The 26,381-nt window shown below is 32.7% G+C and overlaps 2 protein-coding genes and 1 pseudogene across 2 annotated transcripts; 1 reads left to right on the top strand and 2 right to left on the bottom strand.

The window, feature by feature from the left end:
* Positions 1-1,612: 1,612 nt before the first annotated feature.
* LOC145576040 (glycerophosphodiester phosphodiesterase GDPD6-like) lies at positions 1,613-4,199 on the bottom strand (annotated as a pseudogene).
* An 11,735-nt stretch (positions 4,200-15,934) lies between these two features.
* Positions 15,935-18,328, top strand: LOC145601146 (uncharacterized). The gene is made up of 3 exons (XM_081657099.1): positions 15,935-16,128; positions 17,773-17,852; positions 17,980-18,328. The coding sequence occupies exons 1-3, from the start codon at positions 15,988-15,990 to the stop codon at positions 18,047-18,049; spliced, it is 291 nt and encodes a 96-aa protein (XP_081513225.1). The 5' UTR covers positions 15,935-15,987; the 3' UTR covers positions 18,050-18,328.
* A 148-nt stretch (positions 18,329-18,476) lies between these two features.
* Positions 18,477-22,842, bottom strand: LOC145601139 (glycerophosphodiester phosphodiesterase GDPD6-like). The gene is made up of 8 exons (XM_081657086.1): positions 22,577-22,842; positions 21,603-21,781; positions 20,920-21,103; positions 20,718-20,792; positions 20,520-20,629; positions 19,533-19,751; positions 19,281-19,436; positions 18,477-18,916 (listed from the first exon to the last, which is right to left on the bottom strand). The coding sequence occupies exons 1-8, from the start codon at positions 22,587-22,589 to the stop codon at positions 18,674-18,676; spliced, it is 1,179 nt and encodes a 392-aa protein (XP_081513212.1). The 5' UTR covers positions 22,590-22,842; the 3' UTR covers positions 18,477-18,673.
* Between the last annotated feature and the right edge of the window lie 3,539 nt (positions 22,843-26,381).

Genomic DNA, 26,381 nt, shown 5'->3' with positions numbered 1-26,381 from the left:
CAGGGTTGGATTGAAGGGTATTTTTGGAATATTGGGATTGGGTCAGAACACGTTTGACCCATTATGGGTATAAATGTAATTTAGAAAGGACAAGTGGGGGAGTGATATAAGGAATATTTAGTCAACTTTAATTGGATTTAAATTTACATAATAATAATATGAAAATGGGTGGATTAATGCATAAAGATATTACTCGTGTGATACAATTGTGAGTGGCACAGCCTTAGAGGGGTACACCAAGTGTTGGAGCGTATCATGATTTATGAATGAATGAATATTCAAGATTATACTATATGGTCTATATCTATGTTGATTTTTATATTGGCACTTTTGTTACTCTTAATCTTATGTCCTATGTTCCTTTTTTTGAATTTGAATTTTTTGGGTTGGATCGGACACAACCAGCCCTAATTTGATTTATTAGTTGATTTTTCAAAGTTAACCTAATTACTTCCTCTGTGTTTTTTTAATTGTTACACTTTGACTTTTTTTACTATTTGTATAATGGTTTTTGACTTAATTAGTTCACTAATCTAGAGAAAAACAAATGTTATTGTATAATACATTGTTGGATTCGTCATAATGTATACTTTCATAATATCAAATTTGTTATAATTTTACTTTACATATAATTAGATAAATTAGTTGTCAAAGTTGTGTCTCGACATGCGTATTTAATCAAACTGTAACACTTAAAAAAACACAGAGGGAGTATTGATTTCAATTTGAAATAAATAAGCACATATCGTAGTAGGAGTATATTTTTTAATTTTATAATGGATTGTGGATTTATGGTTTTAGTTTTTCTATTCCAACCCACTTCAACCTACCCCAATCTAACTTGGCACAGCCCGATCCAAGACCCATCTAACCCGCTGACTAGAGATGATTTTACAGTAGTCGTTTGAAAAATGACTACCATATTATTTTAATGGTATACAATATGATTGGTTTATTTTTTTCACCTTATACAATGGTCATATCACAATTAGTCTTTTTATATCTACTATGCATACATATTTTTTGAAAATTTTAATCCAACATATAATGATTTTTTTTTCAAGAAACTATAAAATAAGAATAAAAATTACATAAATGTAACTAAAAATTTGATAAATCAGAAAAATATTGATAATACTATTTTATACCTAAAAGTAAAGGGAAAATGGAAAAGAATATGTTCTACTCGATTGAAATAAAATACTTCACACTCTGTATGATTTTATTACTGTATGTATCAATCGGGTCATATTTCAGGTTGGGTCACTTCAGGTCACGAGTCGTGAATTTTCAACGCTAGTCCAAAGTTTCGGGTTTGGGTCAACCCAACGGGTTTAGAATAATTTTTTTTTTAAAAAAAAAAAATATATTTTTGGCTAATGTTTAGAAATTTCTAATATTTTAATCTTACTTTGCTATTTGTTTTATATATAATTTCGATCAAACATTTTCACCAATATTATTGTTAGTCATTACATGCCCACTACATAATTTAAATAGTTTTGATACTTAGATAAAAAGTTTATTAAACAACCTGGGCGATGCAAATAATAACTATAACTAGCTTCGCTATTTGTAGAAACCTCATGCAACGCGATGGTAATATTGTTAATCATGGTTTTTTCACCATACCTGGAGAGAGAGGAGCGGTCCATTCTTGGAAGTTATGAAGGCTTCCTGGGAAATCAGTGAAGAGGCCATCCACCCCCATCTTGTTTATCCAGAAGTCAAATTCAATATAAGGATCTTGATGAAACTCGAAATGAATGTATTTGTTCTCATTTTGAAAGGTATAAGGATGCACCTGGAAGTAACAATGGGAAACAACTTAGCATAAAGTCCTTGATTGTGCAACTGAACAAGTACGCACGCACTGAATGTTTATTCAATTAGGTTCGAGGTTGAAATCAGATAGTTGTTTGCTTGTTCCCTAAACATATATAGCAAGGGTCTGTTCTCTTCAACTTAATTTCAATTATGTTCAATTCAGCTCCAATCAGTTTCTAATTTCCTTCTCTTATAAACAATTCATTTCAGCTCTATTCAGTTCAGTTCAGTAAATCATAATACACTCTAATAACTTGGTTATATATAAGTGTGTCAAAGTTTCATATTCCCAGGTGAGTCCAATTAGTCAACAACCCTAAAATTACCACAACTAAAAGGGTTTCATGTATTCATTAACTTCTTCATTAAAATCAGTCAAATTGAGAACTCTTTCATCACATAAACAACATGCTAAACAACATGAAGTTACATGTTCATGCCAAAAGCTACTGGATATGAAAATTTAGATGTTGAAAATCAAAAGAAGGATTACACACCTGAAGACCATGAGCATGTGCTCTGGCAACCAGATCAGTAGGAGATTGCAGATGATTGTTTACTGCCGGAACCACTGTATCCTTCCCCGGCCCAATACCAACTACGTATTTCTTTATGTAGTCAAAATAGGCATTCGAAGTGACTTCAAAGTAAGTCTGCAAATCATCAATTACATTTTGAAATCTAATCAGAAAATAAATGATCATGCATTGATCCATAATGCTAGCAGTTAAAGAAGCAACACAAGCAACTACTCGCTAACTACCAAGTTGATGAAAAAGGATTCACAACAACAGCTAGTGTATTGTTATCTAGTACGAAGTGCGTTGTTTAATTTAACTTGGTAGTTCTTTATATTGCATTTGTTAAGATCCTTCTTGAACCTTGCTAAGCAAGCAAGGTTCAAGAAGGATCCTAACAAATGCAATACGTCATATCTATTTACTCTGTTAAATTTAGAAATTCTAGTAAACATTGGTGGGAATTTATCACTCGCCAACAAATTAAAAGAGGGAAAAGAAAATGAAATAAGGGTAATAACCTGGTTAGTATCTTCTGTTCGCAAAGTTGTGTTATCAATCAAGAAGATTTTGGGCAAGTCTGTCTTATTTGATATGTAGACAATTGATGATGGTGCAAATGATTGAATGAAACAAGGCTGTTTTAGCCAATCTTTAGATAAATATGAGCCATTGTAACCATACTTCTTCAGAGTGTACAAAAACATCCTCAAACTTCTTCCCATCTGGCCACTTCACCTGTAGAAAGCAAATCCATTATCCGTCCTCAGTACAAGTTAAGGCAAAGAAACATATTTGTACTACCTCCGTTACATATTATTTGCAACGATTAGACATTTTTCCTCTCTACTGATTAAATTATGCTCAACGATACTTCAGCAAAAATTTAAAATCTATATCAAAACCCTTAACATGATTTTCAACTGATTAAATTTATACAGGAGAAACTTACATGTTTGTTGATGAATATGGAATCTTTTATCTCTGGATATATCCCGACAACTCTGGAAGCATTGAGAGCAATGGAGATGTACTCTTCAAAAGTAATAATAGGAAACTTTCCTGTATTACATTGAGTATAATTTGTGTTAGTGGACCAACTCAACCAAAAGCTTAAGCTTATGGTTGAGGCCTAGGAATATGTTTTATACTCTATCACTCCCCCTCACATAAAAGGTCTTTTCGGCTTGAAATGTGGATGCAACACAGGCCCAACCATACCTGATGCGAATCAATTCCACTTTGAAGGAGTGGCGGATGAGATTCGAACCCGTGACCTTTGTGTCACGCTGGCTCCGATACCATGTTAGTGGACTAACTCAACCAAAACCTTTAGCTGATGGTTGAGGCCCAGGAATATGTTTTATACTCGATCACGCCCCCTCACACGAGAGCCCGTTTGGGCTAGAAGTGTGGATGCAGCATGGGCCCTCCTCATACCCAGCGCTTAATATTCCATTTGAAAGTGGGGGGGGGGGGGTAGATGAGATTCGAACCTGTGACCTATATGTCATGTTGGCTCTGATACCATGTTAGTGGACCATCTCAACCGGGAAAATAGTGACAATTTTTCTACGACAGCCAGCAAAACTGTCGTAATTTTTAAATTTTACGACGGTTTTTGTTTTTGTCGCAATATTACGACAGTTTTCTAGTTTGTCGCTGATTTACGACGGTTTTTGGCCAATAAATTGTCGTAATAGACATTAAAAATAAGTGTAAATTTTTTTAATATTGCAGAGTTGTTTTTTCAAAAAAAACATACGGTATATAAATACCCCACAATCCCACACCAAACCCTAATAACGCCGATTCATTACTCCTCTCCCTATCAGTTTCTCTCTCCTCTTTCATTTCTTTTCTCTTCTCACTTTCTCATATCATCTCCTCTCTCCTCCTCCCCTCTTTCCTCTCTTTTTCTTCCTCCTCTTTTTTTCCTCTCTTTTCCTTTCTCCTCTCTATTTCTCATCCTCCATTCTTTTCTTTCTCGTACTCCTCCTTCTTTCTACTTAATGTTGAGGGGTTTTTTTTAGTCAAATTCATATTTTTAAAGTTCAATATCGTGATGGTGAGGTTTTTTTAGCCAAATTGGACCATAAAAATTCCAGATCTGGAGTTTTTATGGTCGAATTTGACCCTTAAAACCCAAAGAAGAGGAAAGTTTCGAAGGTATGTTAATTATTTTCGTTCATCTTCATTTGATTTTTATTTAATTTGTTAGATCATGTTATTTTGTCATTTATTTTCGTTTGATTTTTTGTGGTATTTTTGTTTGAATTTTGTACCGTTTTTGATAACTTCTGTTATTTCATTAACTTGTTTGTTTTATTATTCTTGGTTTTTTTTTATTATTTGATGTATATTTGTATTTCTTGTTTGATGTTTGTTATTTTTATGTATTTGTTTTATATTTTCATTTATCTTTGGTTATTATGTTGGGTTTTTTCTTTGATTTTTTGTTTGTTGGGGTTTAACTTTTAGATCTTAATGTTTATTTTTTTGGGTGCAAGGTTAGGGGGTTGTCGGTGGTTAGTGTAAGGGGGAATTGTTGGATTTTAGATTTTTTTTTTGGTTTAATTTCAGATCTAGGGTTGTTTGTGGGTTTATGAGTTTTCTGGGCTTAATTTGGTGGTTTTGGGTGGCGGTGGAAAGTGTGTGGTGGCGCTAGGTGGTTTGTGGTGGAGGTTGGTCGTGGTTACGGGTTATGCGGCTGGGCTATTGTGGGTGAGGGTTAAAGGAGGGATGTGGCTGGGTTGAGGGGTTACGTTTTTTTTTTTTTTTTTTTAATTTTTTGCGACGGCTTTTAGCTGTCGCTAAAGTTGGTGTTTGCGACAATTTTCATGGCTGTCGTAGTTTGCGACGGTTTTTAGCTGTCGCAGATTAATTATTACGACAAAAAATAAAACTGTCGCTGAAATTAGTAAAACCGTCGTAAAAAAGGTTTACGGCAGTCAAACTGTCGCAAAAATAAAATTTTGCGACAATTGTGATTGCGACAAACGGTTTACGACAGTTGATTGTCGCAATTATTTTTTGCGACGGTTTTTACTATTTTTGCGACAAATTTTGGCTGTCGCAAAATAGCTTATTTCTTGTAGTGACATAATTTTAGGCAATTTAATTGATTTAAATAAAATAAGAGGTAAGTGGGGTAATTGGAATAATAAAAAATTGTAAAAGAAAGATATTGGGGTTAATAGTTTATTGAAAAATAATGAATGTGAGAGGAGAGATATAATAATAATAAAATAAAAATAGTAGTGGGTTTGGGTGGGGACCATGAGAAAAGAAAGATATTCCGTATAATATTTTAATGTAGTTTTTTTGCCAAAAAAAGAAGTGTAACACTCATTAAAATACGGCAGAATTTAGTAAGTGTAAAACTTAAAAAAAACACGGAGAGGGTAGTTTGAGTCGGAAAGGTTAGAAGTGAGAGTAACTATGCAATGATCAAGTGTTACCATAAATTTGGCCACAACTCACAAGGCACAAAATCAAAAGGTCTAAGAAGACATGGAAAAACTAATCCGACTCAACTACACCAACCTGAAATGACCCAAATTGTACATGAAACTAATTGGCAATAGATCAAGATATTACTCAACAGTCAACATTCCAATATGACCAACCATAACTGAACTTGAAATGTATCACTCAGAGCCTGTTCACATTTAACGAACCGAGCTGAACTGAACTAAATTAAATTGTTTATGAGAGAAGGAAATTAGGACTTTAACTGAACTAAGTTGAGCTAAACTAAACTGACCTGAAAAATTAAGCTGAAGAAAACATGCCCTCAATCACTCACCACTCCAATACGACAAGCCAAATTGACTTGAACCAAACTTTGATCTAAACGACTCATATACCATTTCTTGAACTAAACTTACCAAAAAAAAAAAAAAAAAAAAAAAAAGAGCTAAACAGTGAAACTTCAGAGTTTACTTCAGACACCTTATTATTAGAGCACTCATATCATGTTGATTATGATTGAAAACCTATAAGACTCAAATATCATGGTCCCAATATAAATGCTTAATGCTACATTCTCAATTCTAACCTTTATCAATGAATCAATTCCATTATAAAAGCCTCCTAGAATAATAATTGCATTGTTCCACAAAGAAATTTCAAAATCTAATCTAATCTAATCTAATATACCAATTCTCCTTTACTTATACCAATAATTCCCTGCCACTTTGGTAACCTTTCGGTACACCATTTGCTAATTCATTTTGCCAATTGGTAGACATACTTCAATTATTATAAATTGTCACCAATATTGGTTTACTGGTTTGTTAATACTACCTCTGTTACATATTAGTTGCAACTTTGAAAATTTTTAAATCTCACAAATAATACCAAAAAATTGCAACTAATATGTAGCGGAGGTAATATTATCAATACGAAATTTCTGGAAAAGACATCTAACTAAAATCAAAATAGGACGAGTTTACTTTTGTCCTTGGGATAATATTAGCTCTCCCATATAATGTTGTTAGGAATAATTATGCTAATTTACCCTAGGATTCTCCTATCACTTACAACGAAATAATTTTACATTCTCCATTGACATGAAAATTTGTGGAAAAGTAAAATGAAAAACAAAAGATAAAAACTGAAGATATATTTATAGAGATTGATATGACAGTTATTTATCACAAAATAACTGTCATATAATCTTATAAGAAATTATTTATTTTATCAATTAAAAAAAGATAAAAAAAAATTAAATTAATATAACCGACTAAACTACACAATTAACCGCACATGCTAAGAGCAAAGCCAATAATTGCCCAAATCAATAATGGTCATCAACTTTTTTTTTTATTAATATCTCTCTTCCATCTCATCCATGCCCAATCACCATGCCTATATATACCCATTACTCCCATTAGTTGCCCTAATTCTTTATGATCATAATATTCATCACTTATTAAGAAAATAAATAAAAATTGACACCTACTCATACCATGACAAATGGCACATACATATTGTTTGCCCACCCGCCAATGGTCATGGATCTGGTCATTAGATTTCTCTCTTCTTAAGTAATGTACTAATGTTTCATTCTATTGAGTTTTTTTTAATACTTCTTTTGTTTCACTTTGTTAGTCTCATATACTATTTTAGGCGTTCCAAAATGATAAACGCATATTGAATATTTCTTAACATAATTATTGAGTGAATAATTTTGACATGGCAAATCTTCAAATCAAAATTTATTATAAGTGAAAGGGAGGGAGTACTTTTTTTCTTTCTCTCTTGATGTTCACTTAAAATATTTTTGATAATTATACTACTAATCATCAACTAACAAAACCATAACCAAATCCCAGTCAAACAGACCCAAATCAATTATACATTAATACATAGGACACTCAAGTTAATAAAGATACCCAACAAATCTTAATACTTTCTCCGTTAATGGTTAATTGCAACAAAGAAATATTTTATATCTCACAAATAATATCCTTTTGTTGCAATTAATCATTAACGGAAGAAGTAAAATGTATCCAATCTAAAATTCACAAATTGAAGACTTATACATAAAATGGTTGACAATCTTGACGTTAGTACCTCCAACACAAATTAATTAGACCAAATTAGGCCCTGATCACTTCACCTTAAAAATAATATTCAGTAAAATTAATTTCATTTCAATACAAATAATTTCAGTAAAATTAATTTCATTTCAATACAAATAATTTCAGTTCAGTAAAAATAAGTTTGATTTAGTACAAATAATTTCAGTTTAGTAAAATTCAGTAAATATAATGAAGAAGTATAATAGATATTTAATAAAAATAATTTCAGTTCAACAAAAATAATTTCAATTCAGCAAAATTAAGGTGGAGTGAACACCAATTCCATTAACAAGCCCCCCTTTTCCAAATAGAAGAATTTTAACTGTTGTTAAGTACAAGTATTCTACAACATTAAACTAAAAAAAAAATTATAAAAAAAAAAAAAAAAATCTACAACTGTCTTTTATAGAATGATCGAAATAAAAAGGCTAAAGAAATTATTTAAGCAGGTGATTGATAACCGAAGAATTATAAGAGGTGGGAAAATAATGCAAAATCCGTAGTACAATAATTTCAAAAAAATAATAATTTGAAAAGTGTTGTTGGTGATTGTTATGGGGTAATTTTGTACAATGGTTGACCGATAATGATAGTCAACGATCGACGCTACAAGACCGGGTCAAGATAGTTACGAGTGCTTCCTAGAATCAAGGAGGGACAATGGGTCAACAAGAATAATTCTTCAAGGTTGTTATTACGCATCTACAATCTAAGCAAGTCCAAGTTCATTGGAGACCAAGTAAAAGGGATAACCGCTACTCCCACTATTTGAGGATGTGGTGGAGGAAATCGTGCAACAACCACCCGAAGTATCTCACAACCACGATGCTGCTACTTTGAAGCTCTATAAATAGGAAAGCCCTCTTCCCATGAAGAGTTGAATCCGGCGTATGTAATCTCCCTCTAGCCATATCATATACTGCTCTTTCACACCCGTATTTCCATCCATCTAGATCTTCCATTACCAAAATGCATAACCAAGCTACTATATTTAATCCTTTAATTTGAAGCCATTACCCACGTATAGCGTTTCCCTATATAATCCTTTAGATTCCACTCCACTCACCCATGATTAATCCCATTATATAATATACTCTATTCATCTCAAACCTTCCTGATAATCCCAAGAACTACAATATGTAGAGCAAACCCTTTGACCTACCGCTACATAGACATTCCACTACAAATACTCCCACCTTGCTACTATATTTTAATCTCTTATGTAATCTTGCAAGGATATAATTCTACACACAAGACTACAACCAATCAATCCCCCTGATCATACTACAAAGACCACGTACTAGCTGATTACTTTTACTTCTATATATGCTTTATTGTTATCAATTAATATACACATATTGTATTTGTAAATATTGGCTTTATGCCCGTACTATAGTGGATTGGTGGCCTCATTGCCACCCGTGGTTTTTACCCACCTTCATTGGGGTTTTCCGCGTCACCATATCGTGTCTCCCCTCTCTTTCTTTATTTTTCTCAACTGCTAAACGTCGCTCCCATTTTACATACTAACGCTCCCTTTTTGACATGAAAGGACGATATTGCCCTTTGTGTAAATTGTAGTGCATAATGGTATAATATCATTCCCGACCCCTCCACTTACTACCACGTGGTAAAAAAAAAATCCCGAACTACGACATCCGACCTCGGCCCACCACATTCGATCTACCACCAAAAATCCAAGTTAATTTTTTTAAAAAAAATTTACTCAGCATTAGCAACAGGTTTAGGACGATGGATGTCGACAACATTCGGACACCGAAAGCTTCGTCGGAGGATTCCATAAGTCGTCGTACTATTTTTTTAAAAAAATTAAAATAAAACATCCGCCTAAAATTTTAGGATCCACGTAGGTGGATCCACTCAAAATTTCCGGATCCACCAAGGAGGATCCGGAAATTTTAGGCGGATGTGGGAGATCCGCCTAAAATTTCCGGATCCTCCTTGGTGGATCCGGAAAATTTAAGTGGATCCACCTAGGTAGATCCACTTAAAAAATTAGGATCCACCTAATGTTTTGGGCGGATGTATGTAGTGCTTTTTTTTTTTTTTTTTTTTCTTAAATTGATTAATTAATCAAATTTACTATTGTAATCTTTGTATTACTATTATTATTATTATTATTATTATTTTATTATGATTAGTATTAATTTTGTGATTAGAGTAATTAGTATTATTATTTTATCAAATTTATTATTGTAATCAAATTTTTTGTTTTCCTGATTTTACTTATTTTTTTTAGAGAATAAAATGAGAGTAAATGAGAGTGAAGTACGAGAGTTTTGAGTACCGTAAAGTGAGTCGTGACTATTTATTTGATAGGGGTAAAAATGGAAAATCTTAAAAAAATGCGAGCGATGCCTAGTAAAAGGGGAGCGACGTTTAACAACTCCCTTATTTTTACGTCATTTACTTTCCGCATCCAATGTTTCTTATTTTAATTTAGTTGATCCGTAGCCCGTATCCCACATCAAATCCTACTTGACGAAATTTAGCATAAACTGTGATAGTACTTACATGGCAAAGTCATGGCATTGGCAAACTCTAATCCTCCAAACCTCAGTCCAGACTACTGCCAGCACTCTGAAACTGTGACTAAATAATTCTGGTCGTAGTTTTCTTTTAAAATAAAAATTAATTAATTAATTAATTCTGGTCGTAGTTTTCTTAAAAAAATAAATTAATTCTGGTCATAGACCTTGTAGTTTTCTTATAAAAAAAAAAAATACTTTTGATGGTAGTTTTCTTAAAAATAAATTAATTAATTATGGTCGTAGTTAGAGCAAAGTCAATGGTTGTCCAAATCAATTGTGGTCGTCAACTTTTTTATTAATATTTCTCTCTTCCATCTCATCTATGCCCAATCACCATACCTAGTTATGCCCATATATATTCTGGTTGCCCTCTAATTTTTTATGATCATAATATTCATTACTAACTAAGAAAATAATAAAAAAAATATAGCCCACTCATACCGTGACAAGTGGCACACACATATTGTCCTGGTCATTAGATTTCTCTCTCTCTTAAAGTATCATCTTTGAAAATTTTAATATTTTTTCTTACTTTCTCTTGATGTCTACCTTAAATGGACAACCATTAGCTTTGCTCTTAGTTAGTTACTTGTGTATCTACTTTGGACCATTTGGTCTACACTAGCCCAATTTTGACTTTTGAATTTGGAGATTGGTCTTGTTTTTGTTCATGTTAGAAAAATTTAAGTTTAAATAAAAGGAAGGTATGGTGTATTTATGTGACTAACAATTATTTTTTTTTTTTTTAAATCAAATAGCAAAATCATAAATTAAATTACAAAATATGTGATTTTTGATATGATTTTGTACAATCAATTATCAACTAGGGATGCCAATCGATCTAGGATCCAACCCAAATCCGCTTAAATCTGTGTCACTCGACTCATATTTTAGAGCATGGGTCCTAAAATTTTAGACTCGAGCGATGGATATAGGTCGAATTTGGGTCTAAGTGCAATGGGTCGGGTCTAGTTTTTGGTTTGAAAAGTTCGGACCCAAATCCGACCCATAGACTCGAATACAGGGGTCTGTTCTCTTCAACTTAATTTCAGCTTAGTTTAGTTTAGCTCAGTTTAGTTCCTAATTTTCTTCTTTTATAAAATATTCATTTCATTTCAGTCCAGTTCAATAAATCAGAACAGACCCTAAAATAAGTCATAAATTATCTAATCTAAAGGATCGAATAACTCTTGGAGCTTTTCGAGGAGTGGCAGCTGTAGTTTAGAGTGACATAACAAGTTTCAACCAAGAGTTGTTCTCTAGACGCTTTTTATCTTCCCCCCTCCCCCATTGTTTTTCCATTAACGATAAGAATTTCCCTACTATATATTGAGATGCCGATCTCCACTTCTCTCACTAATAATTAGTAAAAATAATTTAAATTCAACAAAAATAATTTCAATTCAGTAAAATTAATATTGTTTGGGGTAAAAACACCCCCTATATGTGGACCAATACCACCGCGACACGTGTCCGCAAGCTCAGTGCTCAATGAGCCAATTAGAGCATGACACATGTCACCTAATGATAGAAGGGTTAAAATAGGCTTTAAGCCCATAACCCTAGAAACCGTAAAACGGTGGGAAGCCAATTTACTTAGGTTAAATATGTAACACCCCAATAATTCTCTCTTTAAACCTGTGAGGACCCTGAACAATATTCAAGAGAATTACTGGCGTGCTACCGCCACGTGTTCAAACGTTAAGGCTTTATCAGAAAATAGCAGCGGAAAAACTAAATCAGTTATAAATAAGTTTCAAAACCAACGAATGAAACCAAATTAAGTCATACAACTTGGAACCACTAAGGCCCTTATTCAAAACTCAATAAAAGTAGTAAGTGATTAAATTCAGTGTTCAAATAAATTCAAACCCAAAAGAAATAGTGTCGAATAAAATTGAATCAAAATAAATTCAAACTTGCAAAAGAAATAATATGCAAACAACCAACTCTCTACTCAAGATCCCACAACCCTGATGAATGCTGCATGTGTAAGAACCTGTGGTAATTCTGCTCCCCAATATTACAAGTGTAAAAATTGGATCGTCACAGGGTCATTGAAAGGCGAAGGCCATGACCAAAGAAAGACACACAAAGCACGCAATCAGCAAAGCTGAGTACATACAAGCTGCAAAATAAATTAAGAAATCCATAACATGCTACTAATAATCAATCATCATGCATCATTAAATTATAGACTCAACACACGACTCAACTATTTATATTACTAAGACTCCATTAATTAATAATAGGTAAATCATTATTTTTATTCATTGGATTACGCAATAGACAAGGTTGTCGAACCCATGCTCCATTTGGAACATCAATAAAAGAAAAACCCCATGCCTCCTTTCGGAAACATCAATAAACATCCAACAACCACGGGCGCGACTCCGTGATCGTAGTTAGTATGAGATCTCACCTAACTCCTAGTTTTGAAAAATATTTGAAATAAGAGACTCGTAGATCAGACGACCTCGAGAAAAGTACACGGCTAATACCCTATGTACCCCAACCCCTGATTGTCATTACTCTAGAAGTGCACCAATCCAGAGTTTTATTGCTCATCCATCTTGCACTTTACGTGATTTACAGGTTTAGACTTGATGATGACTCATATGCATAACAACACAATCAATCCAATATCAATTCAATCAAGTAAAACAACTTTTCAATTTCAATTCTTGATTTATTAGTGGCAAGCAACATTTATTATTTATTCCTTTACTACCTCGGTGTATAAACACCTTGAGTGCATAAGGCACCCCAAAACCTTAACCTCGTCTTAGAAGATTTAAATTCTTCCTTTACTCATCCTGCTTGCATAATCATGAATGAGTTATAAATTAATCATTACACCAGTCATATACCTTTGCCTCTAAGCGCACCTTGCATAATTAGAGCACAAATAATACTTGCAATATAAAATAGTGCACATCATTTGAAATTCACAATGTATAACCAAACAATTTAACCCAGTCAATCCTATACATGATACTAAGTTCTCGATCCGTCCTTAAACATGCACCTACAAGCAAGGTTTCGTAACTTGTACGTACCGTAAGTAAACGAATTGGTATGCCACTTTACTAACTAGAAATCACCTTCAATAAACTCCTCTCCTAAGCCAAATAATAATATCTCAATCAATACCCAATCAATCAAATTTACAGCAATACTAACTTACTTTAAAACCTTCAAAATCCAAATCAAACAACACTTTAAAACCTTCCCTTTAGTTAAAATTAAAGGCTTATATATAGTTCTTTAAATTTTCTTCATAAAAACCTTAAAATACAATATTATACATGAAATTACAGCAAGTTCAAAGTCTAATAAAAATCTGAAAATTATATAAAAACCCCTAAAAATCTCCCTTTTTAATGGGTGATTAAACCCTCTTTATAAAACATCAAAAGTAGTACTTAGAAACTATTTCCAACACTTAAAACTTCAATAAAAACATATATTTATACTTAATTAACTTTAAACATAATTAATTTTATTAATCAAACTCAAGGATAATATTTTAAGTATAAAAAAACTTCGTTAAAATCAAAAACTGCCCGAAAATCATATTTAGAGGCTGAATTTGGCCACGAGAGGGTGGTGCTCACTACCTTTAAAACGTTGTTTTCACATGGAAAACACTACTTTTTCATCAAAATCGGATGAGTTCAGAATCTGATCGGGATTAATATTAACAAACGAAAATCTAAAAATTAAAACGCGAATCTACGTGTTCAAAATAATCTGGAATTAAGTTAAACTAATCAGTAGTTATACTCACCAAAATTTCAAAACATCATTACTATAAAAGCCCTAAATCAATTGTTCATAAAAACCCTAAAATCATGATTTTCAATAAATTGAAACCCTATGTTTATAGTTCATAATATATGAAATTTATAACATAAATATAATCTGAAATTTATAATCTTTATACCATTAAAATACAATTTGATACTAAAAATATAATCTTTATACTAAAATCAAAACCCAAAACAATTAAATTAACATTAAGCAAAATAATGAAACAAAGGAGGATGAAAATAAGACTAACCTTTTTGTGTGGGAAATTTTTGGAGATTCATGGGGTATTTATAGGAGAGAATTATTGTAGGGTAAAAAGAAAGATTGGGCCTCATAAAAATAATGGTTCGATTAAGTAAACAAATGGGTTAGGCTTGTGTGATTGGACATAAATTGTAGAATAAAGGTGCATAAAATAATTTGTTCAAATAATTTTCGACCCAGATTAATAATTTGAAACTTTTGAAATTAAATTATGAAAAATAACAAATAAATATTATAAATAAAATAAATATTATAAATAAAATAAATTTTCATTTATAAAATATTTAAAAATACGGGGGATTACAAAATAACCTAAGAGGCACATATCCCAATGCTCTTTAAATACTGATCATTACATCAGTTTTAGGGGATCCAATTCTCTCTCCAAGGGCAATGTCCCCCACAATTTCTCTCCCTTCTGTCTACTTTCTCTCTCTAAAAATACATTATTTCGATCACTGACTTGATCATCGGAGGCGGACCTCCGGCCCCCTTGGGGTCCGTTGTTTTGCAGGTGATCGGGCCGTGCGAGTGTTTCATTGCGGATCTGTCTCTCACGGGACGTACACGCCCTCCACTCGGGTACGTACAAAAAACCCCAAAACAAATATCATTTCAGCAAAAATAAGGTAAAGTGAACGGGACCTTATTGCAACTATTCCTATTTACATAAATACTCCGTATTTGTTCCAGCTTATTTTCAATGCAAATTAGTTTTTAGATCTGGGCGATGTTTAAGTTATTGCATTAGTTTCAAATTAAAATCCGTACTTAGGCCTTGCTCACTTCACCTTTTCAAAAAAAATATTTAGTAAAAATAATTTCAATTCAGTAAAAATAATTTCAGCTCAGTAAAAATAAGTTCAGTTCGGCAAAAATAATTTTAGTTTGGTAAAAATAATTTCAATTCAGTAGAAATCATTAAACTTAAAGAAGAAATATAATAGAGATTCAGTAAAAATAATTTATGTTCTGCAAAAATAATGTCACTTCCGTAAAATTAATTTTAGTTCATTAAAAATAATTTAGGTTCGTTTGGCATCGCTATGGTTTCTGTTTTTTTGTTTTTTATTTTTTAAAAGTATATTATATATGTTACATAATGAATCAAAAATTATTTAGACTTATTAATAAGTTTGAAAACTGACAACAGAAAAGTGAAAACACCTTTTTCCTGTTTCATGTTTTTGGTTTTTAGTTTAAAAAAAAAAATACAGAAAACTAAAAACAAAAAATGATGTCAAACAAGCCCTTAACTTTCAAAAATAATTCAACTTCATTAAAAATAATTTCAAATTAGCGGTGATGTGAATAATACCTTTATGTTTATTTTTTATTTTTAAATAAATTTTCCAGCTACATAAAATCACCACTAAAATAACCAGAAAGGCATCCCTATTTGAAAAAAAGTCTCTGAGAACTACGATGAGTACAAGTGAATCACCGGCGCCGTCGTCATCACCGTCGCCGGTGCGTCGGCGGGAGAGTCCATGGGGCATTTCAGGGGGCGATCACCGCCAACCCAAGCCCCACCGCTGCAACGACCGAGTCGAAGATGTTATTCAGGTCTTTCTCTTTCCTTCTTCTCTTTCCCCTTTTTCCTAAAACCCTAATCTTGCTCTCTTTTTTGCAAACTACCCCTTTTTCATGGACCCATTTCTGCAATTCATTATGCTACATTCTTGGGACTTGGATTCCAACTATAATTGTAGGTGGAATGGGAGATTAGGGTTCTCTTCTTTGATAATTTATTCAATTTGGTGTAGATTTCAGAATGATTCTGGGTTTGTTATGCTATTGTTAGTAAATTAATATAGTTAATTTGACTGTTGTCTAGTTTCTTGATCAAATGCTGAAGAAATTTTGAGTTTTAGTTAAATCAAAACTTTATATCTCTTCAATTTTCCTACTAATCTTGAAACTTATGTGGGTTTAGCTCCATATACCTCTCCACAAGTGTTTTTGGTCTAATTCTCTTGGCTACATAGCTACTAAGTATCCCCTCGAAAACAATGTGCTGTTTTCTTACTTTGAGGTAAGTGGTGATGAATGATAAATGATAAATGGGAAGTTGCTAGTTATGGGTGTTGCTATAGAGAGGTTTAAAGAGTGGAAGGAACTGGAAATCGGTAATATTCGAAGGTATGATCATGGAAATGTAAGGTACTGAGTAGCAATGTGAATGTGCTCAATAATTTTTCCAGATTACACTGGATATATATATATATATATATATATATATATATATATATATATATTTTCTTTCTTCAGATTTAGGAGTTGAGTTTCATAGTGTCTTTTCAGCAAGCTGCATCCAAAGACTAAAAATCAATGAGGTTTAAAATTGTTGTGCTTGAAAATTAATCTGAAATTACTGAAGTATACATTGGTTTCATATTGGATAAACCTTTTTTATATATTTTTTATAATAGGAGCTTTTTGTACCCAGTGCAAATGTCACTGTAAGCCTATTTTAGATTTGGCGACCCTAATTTGCAAAGCTGTAATATAAGTTAAACCTGGTTGCATTGCGTTGGATTTGGATTGTAAGTGCCATAAGTGGCACTCATTTGTCAAAACTGGGCTGTCTTGAGTTATCTTCGATTCTTCATGCTTTCAACCTAAGTTACCTAACTTGATTTTGGTAGCACTTGCCTGGTTTCTTAAATTTTCTTATTCTTGATGAATGAACATACGGAGTATATATGTTTAAGAGCTTCATTTTAAATGCTAAGTCTTTGCGAAATCATATATTGAAGCATTTACTATTGACGTGCATTTGGAAATGAATTCAATAGCATTGTCTTAAAGATATTTTATCTGATAAAATGATGATTTGGTAGACTGTTGAGGTTGAGGTTGAGGTTGAGGTTGAGGTTGAGGTTGAGGTTGAGGGTGTCTGCTTACTCTCCCATGATAGAACTACCTCCCTTGGGCCTTGGCTATGTATAACCCTTGACTGCTCAAGTGATAACTTCTATGTACTACTCCTTGGTAGATTTAAGTGAAGGGAAATTGTTAGAATGACAGACTTTGACAGTTTTTCAGTGGATATCAAATCGAGGAGCTCTGGATACTGGAGTCTGGAGATCTTATGATCCTCATGATGCCTAAAGAGATTATGTTTCATGTTGGGAAGTTCAATATGAGCAATACGAAGTATAAATTTTTGCCCTGGCACTGTTTAACACCATTCTTTGATTGTTGTAGGCTTGTTTCGAAGGAAACCCATTCAAGACTGTTCCAGGTCCTTTCAAGCTTTTCTACCGATGCATGCGCTCAAAACCTGGGTAAGTTTTCTCTTGTTTACTTCCGTTAGTAGATAATTCCACCGCGTTCTTCTAGAGATTACCTTGTTTCTATCACAAAGATTTCAAGTAAATTGAACTGTTCTCATGACGCTTAATTTTAATGCAGGGAGGAGCCAACAGAACCTTTCTACTACTTGGAGCTAGATCCACCAAAGAGAGAAGTACAACTTGAGTGAAATTTTCAGTAAATTTCTCAATCGTTTAGACAAAAAGGGGTATTATTTTGGGTTTTTTCTGATTTCTTAACTCGGAGTGTTATGAATGGTGACCATATATGCATCATACACTAGGATTGCTCTCTTGTTATAAATGAAGAAACACCACTTCATATCATTTTCTTTTTGTTTGTTCTTTGAAATTTTGGTTAGGGTTACCTTGTTAATTTTCACAACTTGCCTTGTGATCGCTCGCTAATAAAGTAATAATATCATGTACACATATTCATTCTGTTGCTAGCACAATTCGTTCAGGGTTTCTGTCTAATATACTCCTCTGTGCATGCGTGTTTGTGGGTGTACACAACCAACTGTTGCGTATACATTAACTTAATTAATACTTAGGGTATCCTATGAAGATAGAAGGAAATTTGACTATTTGAGCAAATGTATCAAAGTACGGAGCCCTTTTATTATTTATTTATTTAATCAAAAATCATATACGGAGTACTAAATTTTTGCAAACACAACACAACTTTTTTTGATGAAAACTCAATAGTGGAAGAATTTAACATTATGAAACTGTTACAACTCTCTTTCTAATTGTATACTTGTTGACATCAAAAGAATGGATGGTGAATAAAATCATTTATACTTTTGCAACATATTGGCAATCTTATGCAACAAATACGCGGAGTAGCCATCAATATTATCACTAATGGAGAGAGGAGAGGTCCATTCCTGGAAGTTGTGAAGGCTGCCAGTGAAGTCGGTGAATAGGCCATCGACTCCTATCTTGTTTATCCAGAAATCATATTCGATGTATGGATCTTGATGGAAGTCGAAGTGCAGAAATTGGTTCTCGTTCCTGTAGGTGTAAGGATGTACCTGTATTCACGTGAACAACTCATTAATATCCCTTCAAATCAAAGTGATAAGTAACGGGCAAATTCTAAAACAAAATGTGTATTAATCTTCCAAAGAACAAAAACTCACTATTTCACAAAGGAGAATACAATTCCTAACTTAATACTATAGCGACTAGTAAATTTAATACTCATGCTTTGTACTTATCCGTTTTTTGAAGTTTCGTTGTGAGGGGAATTAGATATACAGTTTCATTGTGAGGCTAATGTTTCCAACAATTCAACTCAACTTAAAACTAGTCACAGTCAGTTTACAGTCTAATCTAAAAGACTAATCGATCTATAATCAAACAATAATCGATTCAACATATCTTTGGTATACATACCTGCAAGTCACGAGCGTGTGCTCTGGCAACTAAATCCGAAGGTGCTTGGATATAATTATTTACCACTGGAACCAATGTATCTTTCCAAGGTCCAATACCAACAACATATGATTTGATGTAGTCTAAATAAGCATCTGAAGTGATTTCCGAATAAGTCTGCACAAATTCTCCATATTAGAACCAATACAAGAAATGGTGAATGATGGAAGATTACTAATGGTGTTATCTGGAAATAAGACAGTAGCAGAGAACCTGGTTGGTATCTTGAGTTAACACAGTTACATCATCGATCAAGAAGATTTTGGGCAGATCTGTTTGATTTGATACATGCACAATCGAACTTGGAGCAAATGATTGGATAAAACAAGGCTGTTTTAGCCAATCTTTTGACAAATATGAACCTTTGTAACCATACTTCTTCAGGGTCTCCACAAACACATCCTCAAAAATCTTGCCATTAGGCCACTTCACCTGCAGACCAAAATTACACAAGAAGACGGATTACTCTTTATTGTATGAGCAAAAACATTACAAGCAATCTTGACGATCAATATTTCTTAGTGCATGCCAAAGACCAATAGGAATATAGTATAGTCTTGCAACATTTGTTTGGTTTAACTGTATATTGTCATATGCGATATTTTATTAAACCCATGAAAGCAGAGAGATAGCAAAACAGAACTATGTGCTTGTGTCAGGCTCAGCTAACTTATATGATTTGAGTGCTTGAGGCGAAATGAAGAATCCGAGCAACACATGAACAAATCAATCAATCAATCAAAGCCTTAATCACATAAGTGGCATTAAAAGAACCTTTCAAACATCAACCCAATAAACAGCATCCTAGCACTAAGTTGAAGTGTACTTAGATGCTGTACATGCATATGGATTACAACTAGAAGTCTTTACACTCAGAAATATAACTGTTGTTTTCATAAGAATCATAACTACATATACCACCATGTGAACCACTTCAAAGATGGATCTGAAATAAGAAGAGACCCCCACAGATATTGTAGATCTATTTTGACCGAAAATGCTTGGCTGATTCATTTGATATTAGATATTTTAGCTTGGCCAGTTGACATACTGAAAGGTGCCTGACTTGGCTGGTAAGTTTTTCCGGTTCATCCATTATAAGTAAAGTTCTAGTATTGGTGACTGCTAGGCATGTCAACATGTTGGAAACACATTTGTGGCAGTAGAAAATGCAGAGTCAATACAAGTAAATTTACTTACATGCTCATTGATAAACACGGGGCTTTTCATCTCTGGATATATCCCAACAACTCTAGGAGCATCAAGAGCAATAGATATGTACTCTTCAAAAGTAATGATAGGGAATTTTCCTGTAATACAAAGGCATACAATGAAAAAACTTCTTAATTTACAAACCATTTGCTTTCATTACCGCTCTAATCCAGGAATCATACTTACCATTATATTGCTGATCTCTGAACGAATATCTTTGCTTAGTTCTCAAAGTTTGTAGTTCCTTCCATGTGAAATCAACTAAACATGGAAAAATATTATTTTAGGAAGACAATTAATCACAAGCAAGTTGACATCAATTTTCAACAGATAAAAGAGAAGAAATTTAAGATGGGTTGAAGACTCCAATCCGGTAAGGACATCATACCGGTGAAGAATCCAGTGATGTTGCCTCCTTCAACCTCATATGTTCTTTTGCGATCAGCAAACTCCTTGTGGTCAGCAATATCGGTAGTCACATCAAGATTAACATCGTGATGACATATTAGCACACCATCCTTTGTGGCTATGATGTCTGTTTCTATGAAATCTGCACCTTCTTCTATAGCTCTCTGCCAAGGACAATAGCCTTTAATTCCCACTTTTTTCTTATTACATGGTAAACTTAACATTCACACGCCATAATCTATGTCATGAGAACTTAAACCTAACAACACTTCGAATTTATACAAGATTACCTTGGATCAGAATAACATGAAATTATATAAATAAAAAAAGTTATATTATCATGTCATATCACAGCAAATAAATTAGACCACAATTCAAGTTTGCAATAACAGCACATAGCAAAATATGTACTCAAACTACACACAAACAGATGCTGTTGCTATACAACAGACAACAGTTGTTTCATTTACTTGCTGTTGTAATCTTCTCTGACACGATAACAAATCGATTAAGATGCAAGATCATACTGTTAACAAAGTAATTCAACAAAACAATCCAGGCACGCAACAGCATACTGTGAAACTGAAAGCACATTAGAATTTAAGCTAGTCTACATCAGCAAAAAACACATGAAATTCTCGTTGAATATAAATTGAAACACACCAGATATGCAGCAGAAGTTTCTTCAGGAAATTCTCCATTAGAACCTCGATGTGCAACGTTATACGGACGTGAAGTTTGCAAGGGCTGCTTGCTACCTTTATGTTCTTTGCTTGGAAGCTGATATATAGGCCGAGCACTACAGCTTACAAAGAGCAGCAAAAGAGTAAAAGGGACAACACCTGCATATAATAAACATATGCATTAAGTATCTTTGATCAGCCAATAATAACATGAATTCGTTAGCCACCTCACAAAATTCATAAAAATCATATCTTTTGTATGATAAAAAAAATAGGAAAATGATAAACATAACCCTTAGGGCTATGTATAAGAAGCTCAAAAAGGAAATATCAAACAAAGATTAACATTAATTACACCGATTTGTGTGTAATTTTGTCATGAATTCCCAACCTAATTCCATTTTGGAAAGTATATTTAATGCCTATACATAGCCCTAAGGGTTAGGGCTACATATATCATTACCATAAAAATAATATATCAGGAAAATCAAACAGTTTTTGTTTTTATGCTTTCATTGATCTTGTTGGTATATTTTTAGTATCAAGAACATGAACAATTTCAGATTTCGGCATTAGATAACAAACTGATCAAAATCATTATACAAAGTTCAGAAAAACTTTCTGCAAATATTACAACTCAATTTATGTGAATTTCACACAATTTGACATATATCACATTAAAAAAAAATGAATTGTTGCCAAAATTATAACTTTGCTCAGTCTGAATTGTAATTGTATCACGAAACAAATTAAATTAGGAAGAATAACAAACGAAATTCATACCCACCATATTTATTCAAATTAAAATCCAACAACTTCGGAAACAAGATGATCAATTACATTCAATAATTAACTAAAACCCACCAAATATAATTAAAGATTGATGCGTATAAATCATGAAAATCAACAAAATAAAATCAATTAAAAGATTTGGGTAATTAAAATTTTACTTACAGAGCTTAGTCATGATATAATTGCCCCTTATCTCTTTTGTTTCTCTCTCTTATTCAAGTTTGTATGGCATTTATAGAGAATTGAGAAATTCAAGTTGAAATATAATACGATCACTATTCAAAAATAAATTCAAAATTTTAAATTTTTTTTTTTTTTTGGACAATAAAATAAGCTTAATAAGGTGATGCAGTATATTTTTTAATTATTTTTTTGGATAATATAATAATACGCTTAATAAGGTGATAATATTGTTAGCTTTAAAGAATCGATAATGATTAATATCTGAATCCCAAGCATCACTCAATCTAAACTTAGAATATTCTCTTTATCAAAATTATGACTTGTAGTCTTGTAGACATAAGTATTGCCTCGCATTAGTCACATATAATACTCTTTAAAATCTTTATCTTTATTTTTGACCCTTTTTAATAAATACTCCTTCCCTTTTTTTTTTGTTTTTTTTTTTTTATAATATTTACTCCATTTTTTATGCGCGGAGTTTTAGACGAAATTGGAGAAAGTAAAAAATTTAGAGATGGTGGAGTTAGTGGACACTCTCGACAGTAAATTGAAGGAGAGTGAATGTAAAAGGAAATAAAATGTAATTCTATTAGGTCCCATTAGATAAGAGAAATGAATTTAATATTGTAAAAGTTTTTCAAATAAGGAATTAGAGCAAGTATTTAAAAACGGTCGAAAATAAAAAGTGGAGCAAGTATTTAAAAATGGAGGGTGTATAACTAGTGAGTAGCCATGTCGTTGCCCCGAGTTGCTACTATCAGGCGTTGCCCCGGGTTGTTTCATAATAATAATACGGATAGGGATCTCAATGGGGCGGGGCGGATGTTGGCCTTCCCATCCCCACCTAATATTTTCATCACATCCCCGCGGCGGGTCCAATTTTCATCTCCATCCCTGCCCCACCGGGTACAACTCCAAAACCATCCCCGCCCCAACCCCCACTTGGATATCCATCCCCACCTAATCCCCACCAAAGACCCGCCTAATCCCCACCCAAGATCCACCTAATATCCGTATCTCAAATACACAATCTTACATAATTAATACGAATTATAAAATAAAACGTTCTATACACATTTTTGTGTTATAATATAAGTGTCGTACAAAGTATTAAATTAATATTGTATTTCATGTAATTATTTTATAAATAGAATAAAAGTATGTAATTTTGCTTTAAAAGATATATAGATGTGAGTATGAGGTGGGGATGGGGCGGGTACGAAGTGGGGCGGGGCGAGGATGGGGCGGGTACAACTTAAAATCCACCCCCGCCCCATCACCCATGGCGGGTATGGTTTTTATCCCCATCCCCGCCCCGCCACCCACCAAACCGAGACCCATCCCCGCCTCATTGGGGCGGGTCTCCCACTGACATCCCTAAATACGGAGTAATATTAATCTCGATTTTGTAGATTATCTTTGCACAAGTCATAATGTTCCCTCTTTGTCAAAAAAAAAAAAAAAAAATCTCATAATGTTCCTAAATAAATATTTTGTTGAAATTGGTCGTTTTGGGAAACTTTTGTTTTACCAAATTGATATAAAGAAGCTTATAACTACCTAGTAGTTAACACTAGATGAAGCCCGTGTAGTGCACGGTTTGTTAGTATTTTTTTTACAAAGTATTTTTCATATTTATGTGATTATTAAAATTGTTATTATATTAGTTTTAAAATATTTGATAAAACTCCTAATCTCAAAAGATAATATTTGTATTTAATTAATTTAAGCTTTAAATCTCATTCGTTAATTTTGCTTATGTGACATTTGACTTATTACTAATATTTAGATAAAACTCCTAATATCAAAAGATAATATTTTATATTTAATTAATTTAAATTGGGAAATCTCATTCACCAATTTTCCTTACGTGTCATTTAAATTATTTTATTCTAAAAGAAATTAATAATCTCGTATTTAATTGGCTACCACTAAAATTTATTATCCTATATGCCGCACTGAAAAAATTAAATATGATTAAACATTGGTCATGACTTGATAGACCTTTAACTCTACAAGATATTTCCGTTTTTCGCTTTTGACCATATATCTTTCCTCTTAAGTGTTTTCATGCATATTTTCCTATGGAGTAAAATTTATTTGCTTCATAGGATGCGTCTCTATAATTATCGTCCTACGAAGTGTATTAGTAGAAAATAAGACAACTATTTCCGAAATATTTATAAAATTATAACAAAAGTGAAGGAGGTATCTTCCATTCTATAGTCAGGAAAAGGGTAGATAAAAAAGTAAATTGACTTATCACGAGTCATGATCGAGGAAATTGACTTCACTTAACATTTTAGAGGTGTTAATTTGGATGTCTATGTCAAGTTTGATAAGATTAGGCCGGATTAGGATCATTTGGGTGTCTGTGAATCGAAATCTAATCACGTTTTTCTGAGTCGAATCAGATTTTGACGCCTCTACATATAGCACGCCACTCAACTCTATTACGCCATTCTTCTGCAAAGTTATGTGAATATGGTTGTACCGTTGCACACTTGCACCTATACATGGGCAAGAAGTCAAGTGGCTCAAGTTACATCCAATGAGGATAAGAATATAGCTGCTAAGCTTTCAACATCATAAAATTGCGATTACAAATCATTTTTTATAGAGTATAACAAGTAATTTTTTTACTAGACATCACAAAACATACCGAGTACCAGTACACCAAACTTTATGTCTTCATATGGGGGATTCCAGGTAAACGAAGCAGTTATTCCAAGTCAACTATTTAGGAGTCATACAGACATACAGTCAAGGTCCTAGACAAGTAGATATTACATCGGACAAATCTTACTTCTCAACACAACAAGTCAATATTACTGACTACAAAGTGATGCCAATCTCTTCTAGAATAGATACCAAATGATTGACACACATTGTATCCTCTACAATTTGTATCCTCTACAATTTACAATAATCCTTAAATTAAGTAAAACTAATTCATTAAGTACTTCCTCTATTATTCTTGTTTTAATTAACTCGCTTTGACTCTTACACTATTTATCACCTCTCCTTTGATCGTCTTTTGAGAATAATATGTAAGGAAAACATATTTATGTTGGATCTTTTGAATTCGTCTCAATAAATACTATCCTAATATATAATTTTTATTTATGGAGAATTAAAGTTATTGATAGTTAAAGTTTTGACAAATATGATAAAAGAAAAGGTCAAATAAAAAAGAACAGTGGAAGTAATATTTTGTCAACTATATTACGGAGTAGAATGAAGTAAATATCATGACAATTTGCTGCAACTTCACTAATCATTACTCGTACTACACTGGGAATGTAGTTGTGTAGTGATTTTGGAAATGAGCTTATAAAGCATAGGACAAAACAAGCAATATTGATTTGTATTTTAATTTAATGGTTTTGGGAGTCCTTGATTTGAGTATTGTAAGATCATTAATCAATAAGGTTGTACTTTCAAGGATTATTAATTTGTGATTGTAGTTGATTAGTGTTGAAGACTCTTATTAATTGTGTGTTGAGATAATTATGATTAAATGGTTATATATTCTTTGTATGCCACTAAAAAAGTGCAAAATAATACAGAGTAGATTATTGTTGTATTTTATGGGTTGAATGTGTAACATGACTAACATCAATACATTATCATAATATCATCATACTTATCGTATTTCATTAATACGAGTTTAGTATTATTTGTTAGAGCAACTCCAATGGTTGTTTTTAGGGACTAGCTTGCAATTTTAATAATTTTCAAGCTAATAGCCAAACCACTGGAGAGTAGTTTAATAATTAGCTTG

Source organism: Chenopodium album, chromosome 2 (assembly GCF_948465745.1).
Source record: "Chenopodium album chromosome 2, dcCheAlbu1.1, whole genome shotgun sequence".
Classification (NCBI taxonomy): Eukaryota; Viridiplantae; Streptophyta; class Magnoliopsida; order Caryophyllales; family Amaranthaceae; genus Chenopodium; species Chenopodium album.
This window is presented reverse-complemented; position numbering and strand designations above follow the sequence as displayed.

Coding starts and splice junctions, on each gene's coding strand:
- LOC145601146 (XM_081657099.1), top strand. CDS start 15,988: ATGAGTACAAGTGAATCACCGGCGCCGTCGTCATCACCGTCGCCGGTG. Junction 16,129..17,772: donor GAGTCGAAGATGTTATTCAG/GTCTTTCTCTTT, acceptor TGATTGTTGTAG/GCTTGTTTCGAAGGAAACCC. Junction 17,853..17,979: donor TGCATGCGCTCAAAACCTGG/GTAAGTTTTCTC, acceptor ATTTTAATGCAG/GGAGGAGCCAACAGAACCTT.
- LOC145601139 (XM_081657086.1), bottom strand. Junction 20,630..20,717: donor CAGAGATCAGCAATATAATG/GTAAGTATGATT, acceptor TTTGTATTACAG/GAAAATTCCCTATCATTACT. Junction 19,752..20,519: donor CCGTGTTTATCAATGAGCAT/GTAAGTAAATTT, acceptor TTTGGTCTGCAG/GTGAAGTGGCCTAATGGCAA.